The sequence below is a fragment of the Thalassophryne amazonica genome, chromosome 10, assembly GCF_902500255.1.
Source record: "Thalassophryne amazonica chromosome 10, fThaAma1.1, whole genome shotgun sequence".
NCBI classification, from domain to species: domain Eukaryota; kingdom Metazoa; phylum Chordata; class Actinopteri; order Batrachoidiformes; family Batrachoididae; genus Thalassophryne; species Thalassophryne amazonica.
Window position 1 is genome coordinate 65118240 of NC_047112.1, and position 27389 is coordinate 65145628.

A 27389-nucleotide genomic window follows, 5' to 3' on the forward strand; every position below is an offset into this window, starting at 1 on the left:
TTCAAATATCTCAGGGTCTTGTTCATGTTTGTGTGTGTGTGTGTGTGTGTGTGCGTGCGTGCCTGCGTGCGGCTGTGTTTTATTTTGAAATTTGTGTTAGGATGTGTGAGAGCTTTAGTGCAGGTAACTTGACAGCAGTGACTGTGGAGCTGCTGGAAGTTCTCCTCAGCAGCCTCCTCCTCCACCTCTTCTCTGTTCTGCAGCAGCAGCCGATAGACGACACATACAAAGAGGGAAAATTCTGCAAAGACACACGGGAGGGTAAGTCACCGAGCCCGTCGTCACTCTACACTTTGTCATGCACAAATCAGACAGAAAACGGTCATGTCGCCGTACTGGAGTCAGACTTTTTGCGCGCTCGTCTCTCGTGAGATTTTCTCTGCAGAGACTTTCAGTATGTGGCACTCAGGGTTCTGCCTGTTCTGGTGCTGTGCATCTCAAACGACATCACATCCCGAATGGATTTTCAGTTTGCTAATCCATGAAAAACGTCCCCTTGGATTAGTGCTGCGGCTGTTTGGACCTGGTTCCGATGACCGTTGAGAGCTGATGTGGTGAACGGATGATGTGGCTGCAGCAGACATTCACCGGATGAGGGAGCAGCCTGCAGGTTTCTCCCGCATGGAAAATAATTACAGAGCGCACCTTTAAAGATTCCACCAGGATTCACAATCTTGTATGATACATTAGGTTTGACAAAGGCATTGATAGCAATTAAGATGACTTTCCTCAAAGCAATGCAACTATGAAACGTCACAATAGTAAGAGTATGTCCCGAAGTCCACACTGAAAAAAAAAAAAAAAACATCTGTTGAATTTACATGGTTTGAATATGTACATCAGTTGCACATGATCAGAATGTGTCCACATTGTATACTTTTCTTATGTTTTTATTTTTTTGAGTGTATGGCAATGTTTTAAAGTTGCTTATGTTTATATTTTGCTGCCCATAAACAATAATTGTATTCAGCGCATCATAGGGAAATGTAATCAAGGTGTTTCCTTGGTAAGTTACAAAATGATTAATTGATTATCGAAGCCCTTTTGTTGTTGTTGATTGATTTCATTGCAGAATGTTTCAGTGCTATTTCAGAAGTAACAGAATTGCAGCAGTAGAGCTGAAGCAAGTATTCAGTAAATTGATTTGTTAATTGACAGAAAAAATATTTTAACTGTTTTTTCAAGAAAAAACAAGCCACACCACTCAGCTTTTGAAATGTGAGACTTTTACTTTCGCTTGTTCATTCTCTATGGTAGCAACACAGGGCTTGTATGCCGAAAATGTAGATGAGTGGGCGGGTTCATTTATCACAGCTTGTGTAAGCAATAACTCAAAACCCATAAATTTTATTATCTTGCAACTCACAAAATCAAAAGAGCACATAATGAGGATGAAGTGATTAGACAGTAGTTAACATTGATGCACCAGAGCAATCAAAAAAGCAACTTTGTTTAGCCAAGTATGGAATATCTGACAGACGTGTCTGCCACCTGCTGGATGTAGCACCCACCTTGAGCATCAACTTACAAATTAAGCTAGTAACCAACCACAGGGAGAAACATGATTTGCACCATATGGCTAAATACGAGACAAAATATACAACACAACAGGTAGGTAAAACTGGAGTTAAACAATGGATAGATTGTGTGGCTGGGGAATGGATGACACCAAAACTTGTCACTGGCACAGCACATTGTTAATGGCACACCTGAAACCCTGTCCAGAAATGTTTTGTAACCTTTGCAACACGTGTTTTGTAAAATTGTTCCAGAGTACATAAGAAAAGGAATGCTTCCTCCGCTGTGTTACCACCTGCTGAACACTGGCACCTACTGGACAGTTCAAGAGTGTGCAGGGTCTGTTTGCTTGTTTGTCATAGAAATGATGTAATCTAGACATTGCTTTGGTGTTTTTGGAATTACATTTTTTGTCATTTTGTAGATGAAGCATTTACCCATAAAAACAACTGACAGGTTAACCAAAAATGATAACAATAATCATGAGCTGCTTATTATATTATATGTGTTTGATCCAATGATGGATACTTTTGTAAGGGTCGGTGCACTTACTTTGCAGGCTCATTGATCACATAGTGATTCACAATTGCATTGAATCTGATTCACCAATATACTTCTTGTTTTATTAATCTGGATTCTGGACCTGTATCATTTCAGTGTTTTTTTGTTTTTTTTAAATTTGGTCATTTTCAAAGCTCAAAGTTCTTTATTAATTGTCTCCCTTAGGAGAAATTTGGCTTGGTGCATGAGGGGAGTTTAATCTTGTGAAAATACAAGATTAAATGACTCAAATATACAATACATATTGTGTGGTACATTTCTATTTGTGTTTGGGCAGACATACCAATTCTACATGTATGCTACTTCTAAATAGCAAGATTTGCTTCTTTTTTCTCTAAACTCAGCCACATGGGGTGTGCAGCCACTGCATTCTGAGTGCCGGTGTCACAGACCGAACAGTCACCCCTGAAAATCGGTCTGCCCTGCCTTCTCTGTGAAATGCGTCTTCAGCCGCGGTTCATGATTATCACCTAGTTTCTGCTTAAAACTGCACTGCAGTCATCATCTATTTCAGTGACAGATATCTGAAGCTTTTGTACAACAATCATTTTCACATAAATTCAGCATTATTTCATCATAACGAAGGAAGACGAAGAAAGAGATCAGAGCGCTGTGGCTACACAAGATGCTAGTTGATGCGTTCACTGGAAATTGAAGGAGTGATGATGAATAGGTTTAAGGATATGATTCCTTCTTTATGTTCTCTAATGCCATATACCAACACAGTGCAGTGTAGCTACCTAAACTCTGTAAGTGAGATAGAGTATCTCATCAATAGTTTTACATCCTCATTGAAGACAACTTTGGATGCTGTAGCTCCTCTAAAAAAGAGAGCTTTAAATCAGAAGTGCCTGACTCCGTGGTATAACTCACAAACTCGTAGCTTAAAGCAGATAACCCGTAAGTTGGAGAGGAAATGGCGTCTCACTAATTTAGAAGATCTTCACTTAGCCTGGAAAAAGAGTCTGTTGCTCTATAAAAAAGCCCTCCGTAAAGCTAGGACATCTTTCTACTCATCACTAATTGAAGAAAATAAGAACAACCCCAGGTTTCTTTTCAGCACTGTAGCCAGGCTGACAAAGAGTCAGAGCTCTGTTGAGCTCAGTATTCCATTAACTTTAACTAGTAATGACTTCATGACTTTCTTTGCTAACAAAATTTTAACTATTAGAGAAAAAATTACTCATAACCATCCCAAAGACGTATCGTTATCTTTGGCTGCTTTCAGTGATGCCGGTATTTGGTTAGACTCTTTCTCTCCGATTGTTCTGTCTGAGTTATTTTCATTAGTTACTTCATCCAAACCATCAACATGTTTATTAGACCCCATTCCTACCAGGCTGCTCAAGGAAGCCCTACCATTATTTAATGCTTCGATCTTAAATATGATCAATCTATCTTTGTTAGTTGGCTATGTACCACAGGCTTTTAAGGTGGCAGTAATTAAACCATTACTTAAAAAGCCATCACTTGACCCAGCTATTTTGGCTAATTATAGGCCAATCTCCAACCTTCCTTTTCTCTCAAAAATTCTTGAAAGGGTAGTTGTAAAACAGCTAACTGATCATCTGCAGAGGAATGGTCTATTTGAAGAGTTTCAGTCAGGTTTTAGAATTCATCATAGTACAGAAACAGCATTAGTGAAGGTTACAAATGATCTTCTTATGGCCTCGGACAGTGGACTCATCTCTGTGCTTGTTCTGTTAGACCTCAGTGCTGCTTTTGATACTGTTGACCATAAAATTTTATTACAGAGATTAGAGCATGCCATAGGTATTAAAGGCACTGCGCTGCGGTGGTTTGAATCATATTTGTCTAATAGATTACAATTTGTTCATGTAAATGGGGAATCTTCTTCACAGACTAAAGTTAATTATGGAGTTCCTCAAGGTTCTGTGCTAGGACCAATTTTATTCACTTTATACATGCTTCCCTTAGGCAGTATTATTAGACAGTATTGCTTAAATTTTCATTGTTACGCAGATGATACCCAGCTTTATCTATCCATGAAGCCAGAGGACACACACCAATTAGCTAAACTGCAGGATTGTCTTACAGACATAAAGACATGGATGACCTCTAATTTCCTGCTTTTAAACTCAGATAAAACTGAAGTTATTGTACTTGGCCCCCACAAATCTTAGAAACATGGTGTCTAACCAGATCCTTACTCTGGATGGCATTACCTTGACCTCTAGTAATACTGTGAGAAATCTTGGAGTCATTTTTGATCAGGATATGTCATTCAAAGCGCATATTAAACAAATATGTAGGACTGCTTTTTTGCATTTACGCAATATCTCTAAAATCAGAAAGGTCTTGTCTCAGAGTGATGCTGAAAACTAATTCATGCATTATTTCCTCTAGGCTGGACTATTGTAATTCATTATTATCAGGTTGTCCTAAAGTTCCCTAAAAAGCCTTCAGTTAATTCAAAATGCTGCAGCTAGAGTACTGACGGGGACTAGAAGGAGAGAGCATATCTCACCCATATTGGCCTCTCTTCATTGGCTTCCTGTTAATTCTAGAATAGAATTTAAAATTCTTCTTCTTACTTATAAGGTTTGAATAATCAGGTCCCATCTTATCTTAGGGACCTCGTAGTACCATATCACCCCAATAGAGCGCTTCGCTCTCAGACTGCAGGCTTACTTGTAGTTCCTAGGGTTTGTAAGAGTAGAATGGGAGGCAGAGCCTTCAGCTTTCAGGCTCCTCTCCTGTGGAACCAGCTCCCAATTCAGATCAGGGAGACAGACACCCTCTCTACTTTTAAGATTAGGCTTAAAACTTTCCTTTTTGCTAAAGCTTATAGTTAGGGCTGGATCAGGTGACCCTGAACCATCCCTTAGTTATGCTGCTATAGACGTAGACTGCTGGGGGGTTCCCATGATGCACTGTTTCTTTCTCTTTTTGCTCTGTATGCACCACTCTGCATTAATCATTAGTGATTGATCTCTGCTCCCCTCCACAGCATGTCTTTTTCCTGGTTCTCTCCCTCAGCCCCAACCAGTCCCAGCAGAAGACTGCCCCTCCCTGAGCCTGGTTCTGCTGGAGGTTTCTTCCTGTTAAAAGGGAGTTTTCCTTCCCACTGTAGCCAAGTGCTTGCTCACAGGGGGTCGTTTTGACGTTGGGGTTTTACATAATTATTGTATGGCCTTGCCTTACAATATAAAGCGCCTTGGGGCAACTGTTTGTTGTGATTTGGCGCTATATAAAAAAATTGATTGATTGATTGATTGAATATCATCAGTGCATATGCCCCACAGGTAGGGTGTGAGATGACGGACAAAGAAGATTTCTGGAGTGAGTTTGATGAGGTCGAGAGTGTGCCCAAGCATGAGAGTGGTGATAGGAGAGGATTTCAATGGGCATGATGGCAAAGGGAACAGAGGTGATGAGGAAGTAATGGGTAGTTATGGTATCAAGGACAGGAATGTGGAAGGACAGATAGTAGTTGATTTTGCAAAAAGGATGGAAATGGCTGTGGTGAATACCTACTTTAAGAAAAGGAAGGAGCACAGGGTGACCTATAATAGTGGAGGAAGGTGCACACAGATGGACTACATTCTTTGTAGGAGATGCAAGCTAAAAGAAATCAGAGACTGTAAGGTGGTGGCAGGAGAGAGTATAGGATGGTGGTTTGTAGGATGACTTTAGAGGTAAAGAAGAAGAGGACAGTGAGAGCTCAACAAAGGATAAGATGGTGGAAGCTGAAGTAGGAAGACTGTTGTGTGAAATTCTTTGAGCAAGTGAGAGAGGCACTTGATGGAGTGGAAGCAATTTTGGACAACTGGAAAAGTACTACAGATGTGGTGGGGGTGACAGCTAGGAAGGTACTGAGTATGACATCTGGACAGTGGAAGGTAGACTTGGTGGTGGATCAAAGATGTCCAGGAAAGTATAAGGAGAAAGAAGTTGGTAAAAACTTTTGGGATAATCGGAGAGATGAAAAAGTAGACAGGAGTACAAGGAGATGTGGTGTAAGGCAAACAGAGAAGTGGCAAAAGGAGAAAGGACTTGTACCAAATGGCTAGAGCAGACTAAGACTTGTTAGCAGGCTTTTAATGAGCCTTTCATTGGATTCAGGTGTGTTGGAGCAGGGAGACAACTAAGAGTATCAGGAAGGTAGCTCTCGAGGACTGAACTTGAGCACCCCTGGGCTAGAGAAAGGGACACAGTTGGAAAGGATGTGCAGCAGGTTAGGGTGATTAAAGATGTACATGGTAATGTGCTGACAAGCGAGGAGAGTGTGTTGATAAGGTGGAGGGAATATTTTGAGGAGCTGATGGATTAAGAAAATTAGATAGAGAAAAGGCTAGATGATGTGGCGAGAGTAAACAGGAAGTACAAGAGATTAGTAAGGATGAAGTGAGAACAGCTTTGAAGAGGATGAAGAATGGAAAGGAAGTTGGTCCAGATGACATTCCAGTGGAGGCATGGGAATGTCTAGGAGAGGTGGCAGTGGAGATTCTAACCAGATTGTTTAATTAAATCTTGGAAATTGAGAGGATGCCTGAGGAGTGGAGACGAAGTGTGCTGGTTCCTATTTATTAAGATGTGCAGAGCTGCAGTAGCTACAGAGGCGTAAAGTTGATCAGCCAAAGCATGAAGTTATGAGAAAGAGTAGTCAAAGCTAGGCTTAGAAAACAGGTGAAGATCTGTGAGCAGCAATATGATTCCATACTGAGAAAGAGCACTACAGATGCAATGTTTGCTCTGAGCATACTGATGGAGAAGTATAGACAAGGCCAGAAGGAGTTACATTGTGTGTTTGTGGATTTAGAGAAAGCTTATGACAGGGTGGCAAGAGAAGAGCTGTGGTATGTATGAGGAAGTCTGGAGTGGCAGAGGAGTATGGGAATGTAGTGCAGGACATGTACAAGGATACTATGACAGCGGTGAGATGCGCAGTAGGAATGACAGATTCATTCAAGGTGCAGGTAGGATTATACCAAGGATCAGCTCTGAGTCCTTTTTTGTTTGCAATAGCAATTGACTTTCCATAGATTATGATGTTTGCAGTTGACATTGTGATCTGTAGTGAGAGTAGAGAGCAGGTTGAGTCCAGCCTAGAGAGGTAGAGCTGTGCTCTGGAGAGAAGGGGAATAAAAGAGTACAAGTGTAAGTGAGAGGGAGCCCACTGGAATAGTGTGGTTACAAGGAGTAGAAGTGATGAAAGTAGATGAGTTTAGATACTTGGGGTCAACTGTCCAAAGTAATGGAGAATGTGCTAGAGGGGTGAAGAAGAGAGTGCAGGCAGGGTGGAGTGGGTAGAGAAAAGTGGCAGGAGTGATTTGTAACCAAAGAATATCGGCAAGAGTGAAGGGGAGAGTTTACAAGACGGTAGTGAGACCAGCTATGTTGTACGGTTTAGAGATGGTGGCACTAACAAAAAGACAGGAGGCAGAGCTGGAGGTGTTGTGATTCTCTTTGGGAGTGACAAGAATGGACAGGATGGGGAATGAACATTTCAGAGGGACAGCTCAGGTGGGACAGTTTGGAAACAAAGTCAGAGAGGTGAGATTGAGCAACCTGGTCTCACGGCAAGTCGTGCTTCAGCAGCACGAAATATACATTAATCTATTGGTTTGTGATATTGTGACGAAAAGCGCCTCATTTTCATCACTGCAGCATGAATTAATTCTCATTCATTCCGTGATGGCTGCACAAACTTAAAAGTGAAGCGGGGGGGTCAGGGTGGTTATGGTTAGGGTGGGGGGTGGGAGTACGGTTAGGAATAGTGAGTTAAAAAAGCTCCGTCACAAAAATTTGACTAATTTCGTCACGGGAGCACGAAAAACAAACAAACAAAAAAAAATGAGACTGGGCTGGATTGAAATGGTTTGGACATGTGCAGAGGAAGGACCCAGGGTATATAGGGAGAAGGATGCTGAGGATGGAGCCACCAGGCAGGAGGAGAAGAGGGAGGCCAAAGAGGAGGTTTATGGATGTGCTGAGGGAGGACATGGGTTGGTGTGACAGAGGAAGTTACAGAGGACAGGGTGAGATAGAAACGATTGATCTGCTGTGGCGACCCCTAACGGGAGCAGTTGAAAGAAGAAGAAGCTTCTTCTTTCCGCTTACCAGCTGCCACCAGCTGGTAAGCTACCACAGAACTGCCCCCATCCTTCAGTGCATGCATGTCTGTCACATTTTATTTTAGCACTGCATTCTAAAAATGGAACTGCTGTCTCAGTTTGCTTTGATTTTTTTAAAGTAGCTTTAGATTTTTTAAAGGCAAGAGCTTTAAAAAATCTATGCAAATTGTTACATCACTTTTTCTTGTTGAGACAGCGGTTCAGTTAGTAGAGTGTGGGATGTCAAATACCAAAAGTAGTGACATTTTGAATTCTATGTCCATTTTTCATAAATCAGGTACATTGGTTTCCTTGACTCAAGCTGAGTTCAGTGTAGCTGTTGAATCGAAAGTGAGGCCATGTCTCAGTAACAGTTGTGAGGGACCCCCCCCAAATGTTTATATATATATACACACACACACACACACACACACACACACACACACACACACACACACACACACACACACATATATATATATATATATATATATATATATATATATATATATATATATATATATATGGCTTTGATTAGGTGCTCGTTTTGCGGATAGGTAAGATTCTCCTTGGCAACGACTACCTGCCAAAAGATTGGTGTTGGTCAGTATTTGCATAAAATGCACCTGTGAGCTGGACCGTGCACAGAGAAACACAGCACATGTCCAAAATGTGTTTGTTGGCATTCCCTCACAGTGCAGGTGTCAATTCTCATCTCATTCTTCCTATTTGATACAAAGTCTTTCCATTGGTACCCACGTACCTCCTCCAAAGAGACCTGGGACCAAAATCAACTTTAAGTCACTGGTTAGCAATCGAGTCTCACAATCATACAATTAGACAGGAAGCACTACAACCCTAAAGACTTGGACCTTCATTCTTCGCCAAAGATGTCAACATCACTAATTCCCTCTGTCCAGTGGTCTCATGACTCCATATGCTGCAAACATCTCCTGATCCCAGACGCTGGGGAATCAGAGACATGGCTGTAAGTACTGAGATAAGTAGATGTCTCTGTGTAGTTCATCATTTAAGCCACATACAGATCAATTTCTGATGACCAAGTACAGTAAATCATTGAAAGACTGAAGTGTCTTGAACCGGGATCACTGAAAACCCAGACACTCTGATTCCTCACTCAGTTTGTCAAGTGTTGCAGTTCGAGTATGTCTTGATTCCCACAAAGATCACAACATTGTCCATGAGGACACAAAACTTTCCTCTCCAAGAAAGGTATCTAAGCTGCTGGTTTGCACCACCCTACAGCTGCACTTCACCTTGTTGCAGCCGATAGATAGTTACTTTCGAGAGGTAGGGATGGACCGCTTGTCTGTCTGGGTGGTTGCCATCCAGGAGCCAAGGTGTGGTGAACACTGTGTGTTTTGAAATGAAATGATCTTTTATTTTCTTGCTTTTTTTTTTATTTTTTATTTTTTACATTTTATAGACAAAACAATGTAAAAAAAAATGAATGTACCTGTGACCCAACAATGAAATCGGGATCATTGGTGCCCTGCTGTCCTGTGCCACCTGCACTTAGCGTGCTGAGTCAGCACTCTTGCTAAGTTTTATTTCAGACCTGAGACGCACATTTTCAGAGAAGGGGAGCACATCCTCCTTTCTGTTTATGTTCTCACTTTTCATCTGCACGCTGTTTATTTGGGGAAAATACAAAAGGAATGACTCCCCCCCATTTACATCAGACAAAGTTTAGTCTGAGATACTGTGCCTTTCTCAGCTCTTTATTTCTCTCACCTGTTTAGGGATTGCTGCGGAGACTCGTGTGAATCTGGACTGCTTTATTATGTCTGGGTGGTTCTGGGGGAGTAAATGCTGCCAAAGCAGCGTGAAGCGCCGCGTCTTACAGGGCATTTGATCCCATGGCCTCCTGGGCTTATTAGAATAGAACAGCCGCGCCAGGGGTTTAATGAAATAATAAACTAAACCTAAAGCCGATTTGTGAGCCACTCTGTGATCAAAGTGGAGACAGCGTGCACGCTGTGCGTGCATGTGAGGGATACACTTAGTCTGTGTTTGCCTTGTACAACTTTACATTGAAGTGGTCATATAGCATTGATTAGGTGCTCGTTTTGTGGATAGGTAAGATTCTCCTTGGTAACGACTACCTGCCAAAAACAAACAAACAAAAACAACAACAAAACAACCCTCACTGTGCTTCGTGTGCACCACATGAAAAGCACCAGGCGCTGTTCACAAATAGATAACAGGTTACAAAAAAGGATGTGTCAGACTGTTTCAGAGTGCAAGTCAGTACTTGTCAAGTACTGCAATGTAATCAAGTACTGACTTGCAAGTCAGTACTTGATTACATTGCAGATTTGGCGTTCTTCAATTCCCACTTAATTATGGAAAGTGGCCCAACCTCTCTCTGTCTCTGTCTCTCTCTCCCTCTCTTTCTCTCTCTGTCTTTTGTTAACAATAGCCCCTTTCTTCTCCCCTTCTCCTCTGTCTTTTGAAAATCATGTTTGCGTTGCGATTGCGCGGCCTGTCTGCAGCGCCGTCTGCTTTCTTGCTTGGCTGCAGCTGTAGCGTAGCTGTCAGAGCAGCTCCTCACGATAAAAGCTGAGAGTCTGTTGCAGTTTGGTGGAGTCACAGAACATGACTCTTATTGAAAAAACTGATACAGCTCAGAGGAAACGTTTTGCACAGCACGCCGCTGAAGATGGACGACACCGTCACCTCGGTGAGACGGCTCATATATCTATTTTTTGCAGCTTGTAATGGTGCAATAATTTACTCAGGATGCTGTGCACATGGTGAATGCGTGCTGTTTTGGAGGATACATGACAACCATTCACAAATCTTTTTAATCAGCCACATAAAGGCCACCAAAGGGAGCAGTGCCAAGCAGTCTGATCTCCGGTTAAATAAACAAGATGAGAGTTAGTAATGAAAGCATTTGATATCAAGCTGCAAGTTTAATAGCTGCACAATAAATTGAGAGTGGGAGCAGCGGTCATGAAAATGCAGGGGAATTTGGCTTGTGCAGGAAATGACTGGGAGAAAGCCTGAGGGAGAGAAGAAAGAAAAAGACTTTCCGTTGTTCCACGTTTTACAGAATCTGCAACAGGACAAAGACCCCTCAGTGCTTTCAGGTCTTGTAGTGTAATTTCCAATACTTCTTCTGCACTCTCCCACTCAGCCGTTCCTTCCCACTCAGTCAGGGTATTAACACCCAAGAATGGCTCACCCAGCTTCCCCCTCAGCTGGTTCTATTTCTATCCCCTTAGGTTTTGTGCATTTCTTTTTTCCTTCCATTTCAAGAGGCAACTTGTTCCCCTGCTTTTCGTCACCAAAAGGTTTCCCATCTGCTTCCGATTACCTTTGGCTCCAGTTGGTTACCTGCCAGCAATCTGGACCAGTGCGGCGTCTCCGCTTGCTCTTCTCTCCCCAGACGCTCTGAGGGAGGGAGGAAGGCTGGGTGAGACAGAGTGAACTGGGTGGCCAGACTTTACTGGGGGCAAGGGTTGGATTTAGCTGACTTTGCAGTCCGTATAGGAAACTAGGAGACGCCAAAGCGAAGTGCACCCATACAAACATGACTTCTGATCCTAGCTTTGGTCTGTTTTTGTAACTGTGGCTCTGAGGAAGTCATTTTGTATTGTTGTAATAAAGCACACCAGACTGTGCCTCGGTCTCAGTAAAAATGAATTGAAATGGAATACTGTGCAGTTAATCAGGAGATGGTATTTTATTTATAGCACAGTACAGAAAGAACTCAAGTTTCTGAACTCTTCAAGTTTTTGAAGATTTTAATTTGGAATATCTGACTCACTGAATCTTTATCATTAGCTTTTTTTTTAATGAAGCAGAAAATAGCATTTTCCCTGCCACCTGATTGAGGAAATCTCTGAAAGTGTTTGTATTATGAAAAATAAATTCTTTTATCTTCCTGTTACATCTAGTAAGGTTTTAATTTTCTAGTCCCACAGCTCTGTGTCTGTGGAAACTCTCCTGCTATTAGCACAATATTAGCCTGAAATGACTCTTGGCACAGAAGCCCATATCTCAACTCATGGTTACTCTGTATGATACGCCCACAATGTCTGTGATGAACTGCACAGCCATTTAGTCCTGGCAAGCAACAGTGCCCTACAGTTTAAAGGCAGAGACACACAGTATTTCAAAGATGAAATGTTATTTCTTCTATGGAGCATTTTATCTACAAACATTTATATCTGTTTTAAGACACATGCTGACATATTATAGCAGAAAAGCAAGGAGAGGGTGTTGAGAAGGTGGAGGGAGTACTTTGAGGAGCTGATGAATGAAGAAAATGAGAGGAATAGAAGCCTGAATGTTGTGTGAGTAAATCATGAAGTCCAAGAAGTTAGTAAGGATGAAGTGAGGACAGCTATGAAGACGATGAAGAGTGGAAGCACAGCTGGACCAAATCACATACCAGCTGAGGCATGGAGATGCTTAGGCAAGACGGATGGCAGTGGACTTTTTAAAATCAGATTGTTTAATAAAATCTTGGAAAGTGAGAGGATGTCTGAGGAATGGAGGAGAAGTGTACTGGTACTGATTTTGAAGAATAAAGTCTGAGATAGAAAGTCTTGTGGAAGCTAGGATGAGAAGAGAGGTGAAGATCTGCAAGCAGCACTATAATTTCATGCAGAGAAAGAGCACTACAGATGCATTTTTTTTTCTCCGAGAGTGCAAATGGAGAAGTATAGAGAAGGCCAGAAGGAGTTGCATTTATGGATTTAGGGAAAGCTTATGACAGCGTGCCAACAGAAGAGTTGTATACGGAAGTCTGGAAGGGTGTACAGTGCATCCGGAAAGTGTTCGCAGTGCCTCACCTTTTCCCCGTTTTGCTGTGTTACAGCCTTATTCCAAAATGGAATAATTTTCCCCTCAAAATTCTACTCACAATACCCGATAATGACAACATGTAAAAGTTTTTTTTTTTGTAATTTTTGCAAGTTTATTAAAAATAAAAAATTAAGACATCATGCGTACAAAAGTATTCACAATTTCTCACCACACATTCTCTCCAGAGATGTTCAATCAGATTCAGGTCTGGGCTCTGGCTGGGATACTCAAGGACATTCACAGAGTCGTTCAGAAGCCACTCCTTTGATATCTGGCTGTATGCTTATGTTTGCACAACTTTGATCCACGCACTTGCATGCACTCTGCTGTGCACGAGAGTAAACTCATCTTAAACCTGTTGTAAACCATTGTAAACTGTGCGCAGCTTTGTGCAAGTGTGCAAAGAAAATTTTGAAATGTTCAAAATCTCCATCATGCATTAATTATGTGAACTTCATGTGAACATTATGCAAACAATTAAAAAACATTTCCTGTGAGTGCGAGTGATTGCATCAGCACACCGCATCACAGCGCAGCTCATCTGAACGATTATACGAGATGTTAAATCTATCATAAATGTACTTTAACGGTGTGCATGAAAAGGAATGAACATGCAACTGTTTTACCAAGCCATTACAATATAAACATTACAAATAATTACCTTTTTAGACAGTTCCAAATGCTTTCTCTACCTCGTTCAGCGCGTGGGTGAGAGAGAGAGGAAAAGCTGCTGCTGGAGCAGTCCTCTGTGATTCCGGAAGAGATTAGAGGCGTTTTCAACAGCCAACTCGCAGAGAAAATGATTAATCCGCTACGAAAAAATATTTTATATACACAGCGTCCAGCACGCAATGCATGAGAGCAAGGCGTCCACGACGATGTGCATGCAAGTGCGCGGCTCAAAGTCATGCAAGTGTCAGGGCACCTATCCTGCTGAAGGATGATCTGTCGCCCCAGTCTGAGGTCAAGAGCACTCTGGAGCAGGTTATCATCCAGGATGTCTCTGTACACTGCTCCATTCATCTTTCCCTCAATCCTGAATAGCCTCCCAGTTCCTGCCACTGAAAAACATCCCCACAGCATGATGTGCCTTTTACTAAGGAGTGGCTTCTGTCTGGCCACTCTACCGTACAGGCCTGATTAGTGGATTGCTGCAGAGATGGTTGTCCTTCTGGAAAGTTCTCCTCTCTCCACAGAGGAATGCTGGAGCTCTGACAGAGTGACCGTTGGGTTCTTGGTTACCTCCCTGAATAAGGCACTTCTCTCCGATTGCTCAGTTTAGACGGGTGGCCAGCTCTAGGAAGAGTCCTAGTTGATCTGAACTGATGATGGAGGCCACTGTGCTCATTGGGACCTTCAAAGCAGCAGAAATGTTTCTGTACCGTTCCTCAGATTTGTGCCCCAACACAATCCTGTCCCGGAGGCTGACAGACAATTCCTTTGACTTCATGCTTGGTTTGTGCTCTGACATACACTGCAGCTGTTAGCTGTTCCCCCCACACTGCAGTGGCGGGCACAGCTAACCAAAAAGTTATCTTTGATAACTGCTAATCAGCTAACTAAAAAGTTATCTTTTATAATGCTAAACCGATAAACTACCAAAAAAATTATCGGAAGCTACAGCTAACCAATAATTTTAAGTATTGTCTCCAGTACACTCTCAGCTACTAACAAGTTGATTTTGAGTTTTAACACCACCGACCGGTTCTCGACCGGAAAAAGGTGATTTGCCCTCTTCAGGTCGGTGGAGTGTCCTTGCCTCAAGTGGAGGAGTTTAAGTATCTCGGGGTCTTGTTCACGAGTGAGGAACGGATGGAGCGTGAGATCGATAGACGGATCCGTGCAGCATCTGCAGTGATGCGGTCGCTGTATTGGACTGTTGTGGTGAAGAGAGAGCTGAGTAGGGGGGCAAAGCTCTCGATTTACCGATCGATCTACGTACGTTCCGATCCTCACCTATGGTCATGAGATTTGGCTCATGACCGAAAGAACGAGATTGCGAGTACAAGCGGCCGAGATGAGTTTCCTCCGCAGGGTGGCTGGGCGCTCCCTTAGAGATAGGGTGAGGAGCTCGGTCACTCGGGAGGAGCTCGGAGTCGAGCCACTGCTCCTCCACGTCGAAAGGAGTCAGTTGAGGTGGCTCGGGCATCTTTTCCGGATGCCCCCTTGACGCCTCGCTGGAGAGGTGTTCCAGGCACGTCCCATTGGGAGGAGGCCCCGGGGAAAACCAAGGACATGCTGGAGGGGACTACATCTCTCGGCTGGCTTGGGAATGCCTTGGGATTCCCCCGGAGGAGCTGGGGGAGGTGTGTGTGGGTCGGGAGGTCTGGGCAGCTTTGCTTGAGCTGCTGCCCCCGCGACCAGACTCCGGATAAAGCGGAAGAAAATGGATGGACACCACCAACGCTTCTGATTGAATCAAAGGCGAGCACAAACCCAAACACAGCCAATGAGTCAACGCTTCTGTCTTTGTGCACCCTGCCCACTGCTGTAAGGAAGAGTCATTATCCTTCACAGCATACAGTGGTCCAGCCGTGAGGCAGACTTCTTGAAAAGGAAAGCAGGTTTGACTTATGGTTTTGATTTACAAATTAAATTAATCAGGATAGAATAACTACATCAATGTCAACTCTGTCATTTGTACAGTGAAAATATAACACATATCTGTTAATTTTAAAATAATGCACTTATTCTGAAGTTTTGAACATAAGACACACATGCCCAAAGGTATTATGGGTAATTTGAGCCTCCGCTCACATTGGTTGAGTCATTCATTCTATGTAAAAACCAATACAAGTTAATGTAACGTGTGTTGGTGTTTACAAGTAAATGTGGTTTTGTAAAATATGTCATTTTTTCATTTGTAAAAACAAAAGCATTTGAAAAACTGAAAAGTCTGTTAAGTTGTGATTTGACAATTGTGTGATATAACTGGGCACCAGTAGATGGCAGTCTTCTATGCATTTTGACCCATCTACTGAGTCGGGTATGGCACACGGTTGTTGACCTGAACATACATAAAAACATATATCACTGTTGCGATGAGCTGCAGCGAGCGAGCGCACAGAGTGCACATTGACAGGCTGTCCCAGGTGAAATGGACCATTAGATCATAACATGCAGCGGGCGATCTGAATGTCACGTCACCCACATGAGCTCTGTTCCACATGACGAGGTGTCTGTCCTGCAGCACGCTGTCCACAGGACACACGTGTCGGGCCAGACACGCGCATGGGGCTGGCTGGACATGCCGGGCCAGCAGATAACAGATGGACATGATAAGAGCGCACTGCTTTATTCATGTCATTTCATCTGTGACCATGGGTAATCTACAAAGGAACAGACAGTTCATACTTGTATTGTTTGCTCGATAAGAGGGATTCCATAAAATGTGTTTTTTTTTTATAATGTGTAGTTTTATTTATTTTTTTAAATACAATATCTCTTTGTTGATTTCAGGCATTTTCCGCACCTTTTGTATGACAGTGATGGTAGCACAGTGGTAAAGTTTCTGGCTGGCAGTCAGAGCTTTTGTAAATTGCAGGTTCGAATCCCGTGGGTAGCATTTTTTTTTTCCGCAGCAGCTGCGCGATGTGGTTACACATACTCCAGCTGCTTACACTGTGTTCCTGCTGTGTTGGTTTCATGCACGCTCGTGTGCGTGCACGAAACCGTCGCAGCGGGATTGTTCATGCCTGCCCGACTGTGTGTCCCTTCCAACGTCAGCTTGATGTTTTCATGCGGGCTGTTTCGCTGTGATTCGCCCTGATTCCTACTTATTTGTGCTATGTGTAAAGTGGCCCTAAATCATGTCCAAACAACTGAATCTACCCCAGGTGGATGCCAGTTAAGCTACAGAAACATCTCAAAGATAATCAGTCAAAACAGGATGCACCAGAGCTCAATTTTGAGCTTCATGGGAAAGGCTGTGAATACATATGTACATGTAATGTCTTAGTTTTTGTTATTTTTAATACATTTGCAAAAATCTCAAATAAGGTTTTTTACATTGTCCTTATGGGGTATTGTGTGTAAAATGTTGAGGAAAAAAAATTAATTTAATCCATTTTGGAATAAGACTGTAACATAGCTAAATGTGGAAAAAGTGAAGCACTGTGAATACTGTCTGGTTGCACTGTATGTGAAGGTGGCGCAGGATATGTACAAGGACAGTGTGATAGCTGTGAGATGTAGGAATGGCAGATGTATTCAAGATGGAGGTGGGATTACATCAAGGATCGCCTCTGAGTCCTTTGTAGTTCACAGTGGTGATGGACAAGATGATGGACGAGATCAGACAGGAGTGTCCATGAGCTATGATGTTTGCAGATGACACTGTGATCTGCCATGAGAATAGAGAACAGGTAGAGGCAAACTTGGAGTGGTGATGTATGTATGGAGAGAAGAGGAATGAAAGTCAGTTGGAGCAAGACAGACTACAGGCGTGTGAATGATAGTGAGGCTGGTGGAATAGTTTGGTTGCAAGTAGCAGAGATGGTGAAGATAGTTCAGTTCAAATTCTTTCAGTCAACTTTTCAAGGTAATGAATAGTGTAAAGAGTGAAGAAGAGAGTGCAGGCAGGATGGAGAAAAGAGGCAAGAGTGATTTGTGATAGAAGGAGATCTAAAAGAGAGAAAGGAAAAGATTTAAAGACAGTTGTAACACCAGCTATGTTGTCTGGCTTAGAGACAGTGGAACTAACAAAAAATAGCAGGTGGAACTGGAGGTGCTCTAATTTTCTTTGTGAGTGACAACGATGGACAGGATTAGGAATGAGGACATCAGAGGATCATTGCATACAACCCCTGGCAAAAATTATGGAATCACCGGCCTCAGAGGATGTTCATTCAGTTGTTTAATTTTGTAGAAAAAAAGCAGATCACAGACATGACACAAAACTAAAGTCATTTCAAATGGCAACTTTCTGGCTTTAAGAAACACTATAAGAAATCAGGAAAAAAAATTGTGGCAGTCAGTAACGGTTACTTTTTTAGACCAAGCAGAGGGAAAAAAATATGGAATCACTCAATTCTGAGGAAAAAATTATGGAATCATGAAAAACAAAAGAACGGTCCAACACATCACTAGTATTTTGTTGCACCACCTCTGGCTTTTATAACAGCTTGCAGTCTCTGAGGCATGGACTTAATGAGTGACAAACAGTACTCTTCATCAATCTGGCTCCAACGTTCTCTGATTGCTGTTGCCAGATCAGCTTTGCAGGTTGGAGCCTTGTCATGGACCATTTTCTTCAACTTCCACCAAAGATTTTCAATTGGATTAAGATCCGGACTATTTGCAGGCCATGACATTGACCCTATGTGTCTTTTTGCAAGGAATGTTTTCACAGTTTTTGCTCTATGGCAAGATGCATTATCATCTTGAAAAATGATTTCATCATCCCCAAACATCCTTTCAGTTGATGGGATAAGAAAAGTGTCCAAAATATCAACGTAAACGTGCATTTATTGATGATGTAATGACAGCCATCTCCCCAGTGCCTTTACCTGACATGCAGCACCATATCATCAATGACTGGAAATTTACATGTTCTCTTCAGGCAGTCATCTTTATAAATCTCATTGGAACGGCACCAAACAAATGTTCCAGCATCATCACCTTGCCCAATGCAGATTCGAGATTCATCACTGAATATGACTTTCATCCAGTCATCCACAGTCCACGATTGCTTTTCCTTAGCCCATTGTAACCTTGTTTTTTTCTGTTTAGGTGTTAATGATGGCTTTCGTTTAGCTTTTCTGTATGTAAATCCCATTTCCTTTAGGCGGTTTCTTACAGTTCGGTCACAGACGTTGACTCCAGTTTCCTCCCATTCGTTCCTCATTTGTTTTGTTGTGCATTTTCGATTTTTGAGACATATTGCTTTAAGTTTTCTGTCTTGACTCTTTGATGTCTTCCTTGGTCTACCAGTATGTTTTCCTTTAACAACCTTCCCATGTTGTTTGTATTTGGTCCAGAGTTTAGGCACAGCTGACTGAACAACCAACATCTTTTGCAACATTGCGTGATGATTTACCCTCTTTTAAGAGTTTGATAATCCTCTCCTTTGTTTCAATTGACATCTCTCGTGTTGGAGCCATGATTCATGTCAGTCCACTTGGTGCAACAGCTCTCCAAGGTGTGATCACTCCTTTTTAGATACAGACTAACGAGCAGATCTGATTTGAGGCAGGTGTTAGTTTTGGGGATGAAAATTTACAGGGCGATTCCATAATTTTTTCCTCAGAATTGAGTGATTCCATATTTTTTTCCCTCTGCTTGGTCTAAAAAAGTAACCGTTACTGACTGCCACTATTTTTTTTCTTGATTTCTTATAGTGTTTCTTAAAGCCAGAAAGTTGCCATTTGAAATGACTTTAGTTTTGTGTCATGTCTGTGATCTGCTTTTTTTCTACAAAATTAAACAACTGAATGAACATCCTCCGAGGCCGGTGATTCCATAATTTTTGCCGGGGTTGTATAGGACAGTGTGGGAACAACATGTGAGGGGTGAGATTGTGATGGTTTGGACATGTACAGAGGAAAGACCCAGAGAATATTGGGAAAAGGATACTGAAGATGGCCAGACAAGAGAACAAGAGGGAAGTCAAAGAGGAAGTGATGTAGAATGATGTGTAATTCATTGGTGTAACAGAAGAGACCGATATGACTGATGCGTTGTGGCGACCCCTAATAGGAGCACCTGAAAGCAACCTATATTATCTGCTGGAAAAGTGTATAACATGACCCTTGGTGTATAGTGATCTGAGGCAAAGTTGAATTTCCCCCGTCACAGCAGATGGCCCTCCACAGAATGTTTCTCCTTAAGGTTTCTTTCTTGGCAGAGGCTGTTGCTAACTCCTTGGGGAGAATTTAAGTCTCTTTAAATGATGCAGATCAAGACCTGATCTATATGTCAAGTGTCTAGTGCCTTGAGATGAGGCCTTATGTGATTTAGAATGATATAAATCAAAGTGAAGTTGATTTGACTATGAACTAAAATGACATATTTTTAAATTGCTCTCAGATATACACTTCATATAGATGCTCATATATCACTCTGCTAGCCAAAACAACAGCCAATTAGACGACTTTCCAGCAAATCATTCAGCCGTACAACAAATCACCACATTCAGGCAGCGTAACAGTAGAAGCAACCTGCTGCTTCTCTCAAATTGGCTTATTTCATTTTTACCCCAGAACCTCTGACATAATACCCACTTGAAGCCCTGTTTGAGCATTAAGTGCAGCTTTTTACAACATCAATGGCTTCCTTTGTGTTTGAACTCCTTCTGGTGGGCAGACGGCTTAAGAGTAAGACCAAAGGGGCCTCATGCTGGGCTCTGCTGTTGTCTGTGGCCATTAGAGTGAAAGACATGGTGTTTGCCCTTCCCCAAAGCCAAGATTAATTAGCTTAAAGAAAATGTAGAACTGGGCAGCTCTGGGATCAGTGGGATGTCATGGTCTCTCTCTCTCAGTGTCTCACTGTGTCTCCTTTGTTTTTCTTTCTATTTGAGGTGAAGTTTAAAACCCCTTTTTGTCCTTCTTTGTTGCTGGCCCTCATGTGTTTCTGTTATGTTCTTCACTTCTCTTGCAGGCCTACAGTGAGCCGTTTAAAGCTACAGTCAATGCCGAATTTTCTGAGAGGTCCAACGCCGGGCTTCTTCTGGAACCACTTGCTGATGACCTGCGGCAGAGGCTACTATGTCTGTCTGAAATAACTACTTATCCTGGTGCCCCCCAAAGGAAAAAAAACTGTGTAACTGTGTATGTGTGGTGGAAAAGTGAGGGAGTGAAAGTGTGCAAGAGAGCCAGGACCTTCGTCAGCAGCCATGGCCCATGAGAGCGCTGTTTTGTCCCACTGCTAAGCGAGGGGGCATCAGAGAGGGCTGGAGACATGTTGGGACAGAAGCCCGGGGACCACTGCACTGAATTCTGTTACTATAGCATCTACTGTAGTAACCATGGAAACGCTATGGAGGACCGGTCTAGTCTGCACTCTCATCATCATCGTGGTTGCAACCAAAGTTGCAGGTGGTCGCAGAGATGAATTTCAGTCACAGGGTGAGTGGAGGCTTTAGCTGCTGCACAAACAGTCCTGATGGTCAGTTTACATACATCAGCCTGAACTAACCATATTAACTAGTACCATGGGCGGTGCAAAGGGGGCACTGGGGGTGCTAGAGCTTCCCCTGGATTTGTCATAGCACCCCCCCAAGAAAATAATTCCTCATTTATTATTTATTATTATTTATTATAATTTCATCCCATGTTTTTAAGGCCTTGTCCACACTGAAGTTAAACTCCTGCAATACAATCTTTTTCTTTGTCATTTTCAAAAAGTGTTCCATTCAAGAAATATCTCCATTCTCGCAGATCGAGTGAAACCATGTGAAAATGCTGTAGTACATATGCCAGGCCTGTATGTGGCGCTGTAACGCTTCTACAAAAAATGGGGAAGAAGACTTGAAGCTAACAACAAAAGCTAAAACTTTAGAAGCTGGCTCACAGATTAAGTCCTTTTAATCTGACCTGTTGTGAGGATTCATCATCACAGATGAAACTGTTCTCCACATGACACCCTTGTTTTGGAAGGGTCTGAAAATGCCTTAATTTGTTTTATGATGGAAGTTACTTGTTAAGGGTTTTTTTTTTTTAATTTTCAGAGAAGCCCTTCAGTGTCTGTCTGCTCTGGGTTTTTTAGCTGGAGGACGCCAGCACTTTGTCCCACCACCAACAAAAAGAAGAAGAAGAAAAAAAGCTAAATTAGACTGTTAAATTACACTGTGAACAAAATGTTACAGAGGTGGGGAGATGATATCATCTTTTCAGTTTTCCACAGTAAGACACTTCTGGCGTTTTCAGATTTATGTGATTAGATAAATATTCCACTCATAAAAGAAAATAAACATTCATCAACAGAACTGATTGTTTTACACAAAATGAGTGTAACGTGACGTTCAATGACATTACGTTCAACAGTGTCATGCTAATAATTATAAGTTTCATTTATAATGCACCTTTCATTAATAAAAATCAAAGTGCTACAGGGAAAAAAATAAAACAAAGGATAAATAAGAGAATCAAGAGACCAGTGGCTTCCAGTGGATTGTTTGCTGTTGTGACACTCTTCCAAACTTTACACGGTTGTATATGTTTCTTTTATTTCTGTTTAGCACTCTTCTGGTTGTTAAGTGTATCTACTCTGAATCTTATTTAACTACAGTTGTGAATCGCTAGCAGTTAGCATTTGCAAGCAGTTAGCTTTCGCTATCTAGGTCGACCCCCCTCCGCTGTTACTTTTATAGCTGTTCCTTTTTTACCTGTGTAATACGTCTGTTAGTTTTTCAGTGTAACTGCTGTGAATTTTAGGTCATTATTTTACTCCTGTGAAAATCTTAGGAGTGGCTAGCATTTTCGCTAGCGGTTAGCTTGTGTTAGCTAGTTTGACCCCCCCATTTCTTTAATACTTCTGTTCGTTTTTTAGTGTAACTGTTGTGAATTTTACCCTAGTACCTTACTTTTGTGTTAATCTTAGGAGTTGTTTACTCTGAGTTTTTTTTTTTTTTTTTGCTTATTTTATAGAGGGTTTTCATGTGACGTATCGGTCACGTCATTTTGTGTCCCGCGGCCATTCTGGATTACGACGCGGTGGTCGCTGTGATACGCTATGTGCATTTAGCGAACAATTGTAAAAGCTTCAATGTCGGTGTGAAGAAGCCTCACGGCACCGTGGCGCTGAGAGAGATCCGCCGCTAACAGAAATCCACTGTTACCAGAATTTTATCTTATTTTATTCGGCAATAAAATTATATAAGAATACATAAAAATACCGCTGAGGATAACACAAGAACGCTTCCAATACGGATGCTTATTTACATTGTGGTCCTCGAGCACCGAGCTGCTGATCCACAAGCTACCCTTCCAGCGCCTGGTGAGAGAAATCGCTCAGGACTTCAAGACGACCTCCGCTTTCAGAGCTCTGCTGTGATACTCTGCAGGAGGCCGGCAAGGCTGACCTGGTCGGCAGCTTCCTAGTTCACAATATTGCAGTGTGACACTGTCGGCCAGTTCGTTACATCACCACTAAATTCACTATCTGGTACAAGATACGGATCCACTGAACCAACTGCTACACATCTATCACAATAAATAGCTTTATCTCGAGGATTTAAAGCATTGTAATAACTGTACAATCTCTCCATTTTTCTATCACGCGCCAGCCTCCTTGTAATCTAGAATGGAGACGGCACCTGTTCTGCAGCAAATCGGTCATGTGATTGAAAACCCTCTATAGTAGAGAAGCTTGAATCTTGGACTAGACTGGGTTGCTTAACGCGAGGAAGTTTCGCTTCAAATCGCAGAATCTTCCTCAGCTAAAATTCTTGCTCTGGTAGTCAGACTTCTGTCTTGACTCTTGTAGAGAAGAATAAACAGAAGCCACAAAAACTGGAGTTTTAAACCTAACCAGACCCCTCCTAAGGAGAGGCAGACTGCTGTGGGCTAGTGACTAAACAATAGCTCTAATTAGCACCTATTGTGCTCTAGTTAGCACCGTCCTAATGACAGGGCAGCTGTCCCTCCTATTGATGGAACGGACGCCTCTCCTGATGGCTCCCTTGACAACTCTCCTGATGACGTGAGTGACTCATTACCATGATCAAAAGACTGAAACTGCTTTGATCTGAGTACCCCATTGTAAACAGGGGACAAAGCGTGTCTCAGACCCCCTCCCCGGTTAAGGCTGGGTTTCAACTGTTTCACATAGAATGCCTCCTTGACCCCTCTCTCAAACCATTTCTTCTCTCTGGCTAAGATTTTAACTTCCTTGTCCTCAAACATGTGGTTAGTGTCTTTAAGGTGGAGATGAACTCCAGACTGAGGTCCACTGGTGCCCTCTCTGCGGTGCTGGTATAGCCTTTTGTGTAAAGGTTGCTTAGTCTCACCTATGTAGTGTTCGTTATAGTTTTCCTGACATCTGATAGAATACACTACATTGCTCTGTTTGTAACTAGGGATCCTGTCCTTAGGGTGAACTAATTTCTGTCTCAAGGTGTTAACCGGTTTAAAGTAAACTGGGATTTTATGCTGTCTGAAGATCCTCTGTAGTTTTTTCCCCTACTCCTGCTAAATAAGGGAGAGACACTCCTCTTCTTCTTGTCTTCAGAGGAATCGTCTATTTGAAGACTTTCAGTCAGGGTTTAGAATTCATCATAGTACAGAAACAGCATTAGTGAAGGTTACAAATGATCTTATGGCCTCAGACAGTGGACTCATCTCTGTGCTTGTTCTGTTAGACCTCAGTGCTGCTTTTGATACTGTTGACCATAAAATTTTATTACAGAGATTAGAGCATGCCATAGGTATTAAAGGCACTGCGCTGCGGTGGTTTGAATCATATTTATCTAATAGATTACAATTTGTTCATGTAAATGGGGAATCTTCTTCACAGACTAAGGTTAATTATGGAGTTCCACAAGGTTCTGTGCTAGGACCAATTTTATTCACTTTATACATGCTTCCCTTAGGCAGTATTATTAGACAGCATTGCTTAAATTTTCATTGTTACGCAGATGATACCCAGCTTTATCTATCCATGAAACCAGAGGACACACACCAATTAGCTAAACTGCAGGATTGTCTTACAGACATAAAGACATGGATGACCTCTAATTTCCTGCTTTTAAACTCAGATAAAACTGAAGTTATTGTACTTGGCCCCACAAATCTTAGAAACATGGTGTCTAACCAGATCCTTACTCTGGATGGCATTACCCTGACCTCTAGTAATACTGTGAGAAATCTTGGAGTCATTTTTGATCAGGATATGTCATTCAATGCGCATATTAAACAAATATGTAGGACTGCTTTTTTGCATTTACGCAATATCTCTAAAATTAGAAAGGTCTTGTCTCAGAGTGATGCTGAAAAACTAATTCATGCATTTATTTCCTCTAGGCTGGACTATTGTAATTCATTATTATCAGGTTGTCCTAAAAGTTCCCTGAAAAGCCTTCAGTTAATTCAAAATGCTGCAGCTAGAGTACTAACGGGGACTAGAAGGAGAGAGCATATCTCACCCATATTGGCCTCTCTTCATTGGCTTCCTGTTAATTCTAGAATAGAATTTAAAATTCTTCTTCTTACTTATAAGGTTTTGAATAATCAGGTCCCATCTTATCTTAGGGACCTCATAGTACCATATCACCCCAATAGAGCGCTTCGCTCTCAGACTGCAGGCTTACTTGTAGTTCCTAGGGTTTGTAAGAGTAGAATGGGAGGCAGAGCCTTCAGCTTTCAGGCTCCTCTCCTCTGGAACCAGCTCCCAACTCGGATCAGGGAGACAGACACCCTCTCTACTTTTAAGATTAGGCTTAAAACTTTCCTTTTTGCTAAAGCTTATAGTTAGGGCTGGATCAGGTGACCCTGAACCATCCCTTAGTTATGCTGCTATAGACTTAGACTGCTGGGGGGTTCCCATGATGCACTGAGTGTTTCTTTCTCTTTTTGCTCTGTATGCACCACTCTGCATTTAATCATTAGTGATTGATCTCTGCTCCCCTCCACAGCATGTCTTTTTCCTGGTTCTCTCCCTCAGCCCCAACCAGTCCCAGCAGAAGACTGCCCCTCCCTGAGCCTGGTTCTGCTGGAGGTTTCTTCCTGTTAAAAGGGAGTTTTTCCTTCCCACTGTCGCCAAGTGCTTGCTCACAGGGGGTCGTTTTGACCTTTGGGGTTTTTCCGTAATTATTGTATGGCTTTGCCTTACAATATAAAGCGTTTTGGGGCAACTGTTCATTGTGATTTGGCGCTGTATAAATAAAATTGATTTGATTTGATTTGATTTGTCTCCGTCTCCTGTCTATCTGGTCTCTTTGTTCTCTGGGACTTCTGCACTTTGTCCAGGGACCATCATGGGTACCTACATGCTGTGAGGGCTTTCCGGACAAGTTGTTGTTCTTTAGCCCTTCCCTCTATAGTTGTGGGCACCTGTAGGGCTCTGTGTTGAAGAGTCCTGATCACCCAGAGCTTGTGTTCAAGGGGGTGGTTTGAGCCAAAGAGCGAGCAGTGTGAGTGGGTTTTCTGTAAACCCCTGTCTGGAGCTGCCTGTTCTCTCCAATCGTAACATCACAGTCCAAGAAGGCTAAATGATTGTTTCTGGCATCCTCACGTGTGAACTTGATATTGGAGTCCACTGAGTTGATGTGTTCTGTAACGTCCTCAACCTCCTGTTGCTTGATTTTAACCCATGTGTCATCGACATATCTGAACCAGTGACTGGGAGGGATGCCCGTGAAAGACATCAAGGCTGTCTTCTCCACTCGCTCCATGTACAGATTGGCCACAATGGGGGATACCGGAGACCCCTTCGCACAACCATGGATCTGCCTTTAGCAATTCCCCCTAAACAGGAAATATGTGGTGTTAAGACAGATCTTCAAGAGTTGGCAGATGTGGTCTGGTGTGAGTTTGGTCCTTTCAAGTAGAGACACATCCTCCAGCAGTCTCTGCCTCACAGCTGAGACAGCCTCAGTGGTGGGAATGCAGGTGAACAATGATGTCACATCAAATGACACCATAGTTTCATCTGCCTCCAGCTGCAGGTTCTTGATCTTGTTCACAAAATTGTGTGTGTTCTCCACATGGTGGTCTGAGTTACCCACTAGAGGAGCCAAAATCCACTTGAGGTGCTTGGCCAAATTGTACGTGGTGGAATCTGTGCTACATACAACAAGCCTGAGTGGCACGTCCTGTTTGTGGATTTTGGGCAGTCCATAGATGCATGGAGTGGCGTCCCCAGGGAACAGTCTGTAGTATGCCTGCCTGTCGATGAGTCCCTCTTTCTCCAGGTTTTGGAGGTAGCTAATGATTTTCTTCTTATAGCCGCTCGTGGGGTCTCTCTTCAGACGTTCATATGTATCGGAGTCACTGAGCAAGTTGTTGATCTTGGCCTCTTAGTCCAATGTATTCAGGACCACCGTGCATCTGCCTTTATCCGCTGGCAGGATAAGGATGCTTTGGTCCTTCTGCAGTGCTGACAAAGCTTTCCATTCTTCTCCTGTGATGTTGACGGAGGAGGCTTGGCACTGTTCAGCACTGCTGTGACTCTTAATTCATCTCCATCTCCACCTTAAAGACACTAACCACACGTTTGAGGACAAGGAAGTTAAAATCTTAGCCAGAGAGAAGAAATGGTTTGAGAAAGGAGTGAAGGAGGCATTCTGTGTGAAACAGTTGAAACCCAGCCTTAACCGGAGAGGGGGTCTGAGACACGCTTTGTCCCCTGTTTACAATGGGGTACTCAGATCAAAGCAGTTTCAGTCTTTTGATCATGGTAATGAGTCATTCACGTCATCAGGAGAGTTGTCAAGGGAGCCATCAGGAGAGGCGTCCGTTC

General features: G+C 42.5%; 1 protein-coding gene across 1 annotated transcript in view; it reads left to right on the forward strand.

Annotated features, from left to right (window-relative positions):
• The first annotated feature begins 115 nt into the window (after positions 1-115).
• The window catches only part of adamts10 (ADAM metallopeptidase with thrombospondin type 1 motif, 10), a 193316-nt gene continuing 166042 nt past the window's right edge, over positions 116-27389 (forward strand). The window contains 2 exon segments of the mRNA XM_034180151.1: positions 116-261; positions 20592-21058. Coding sequence (XP_034036042.1) covers positions 20959-21058 — 100 coding nt within the window. The 5' untranslated portion in view covers positions 116-261; positions 20592-20958.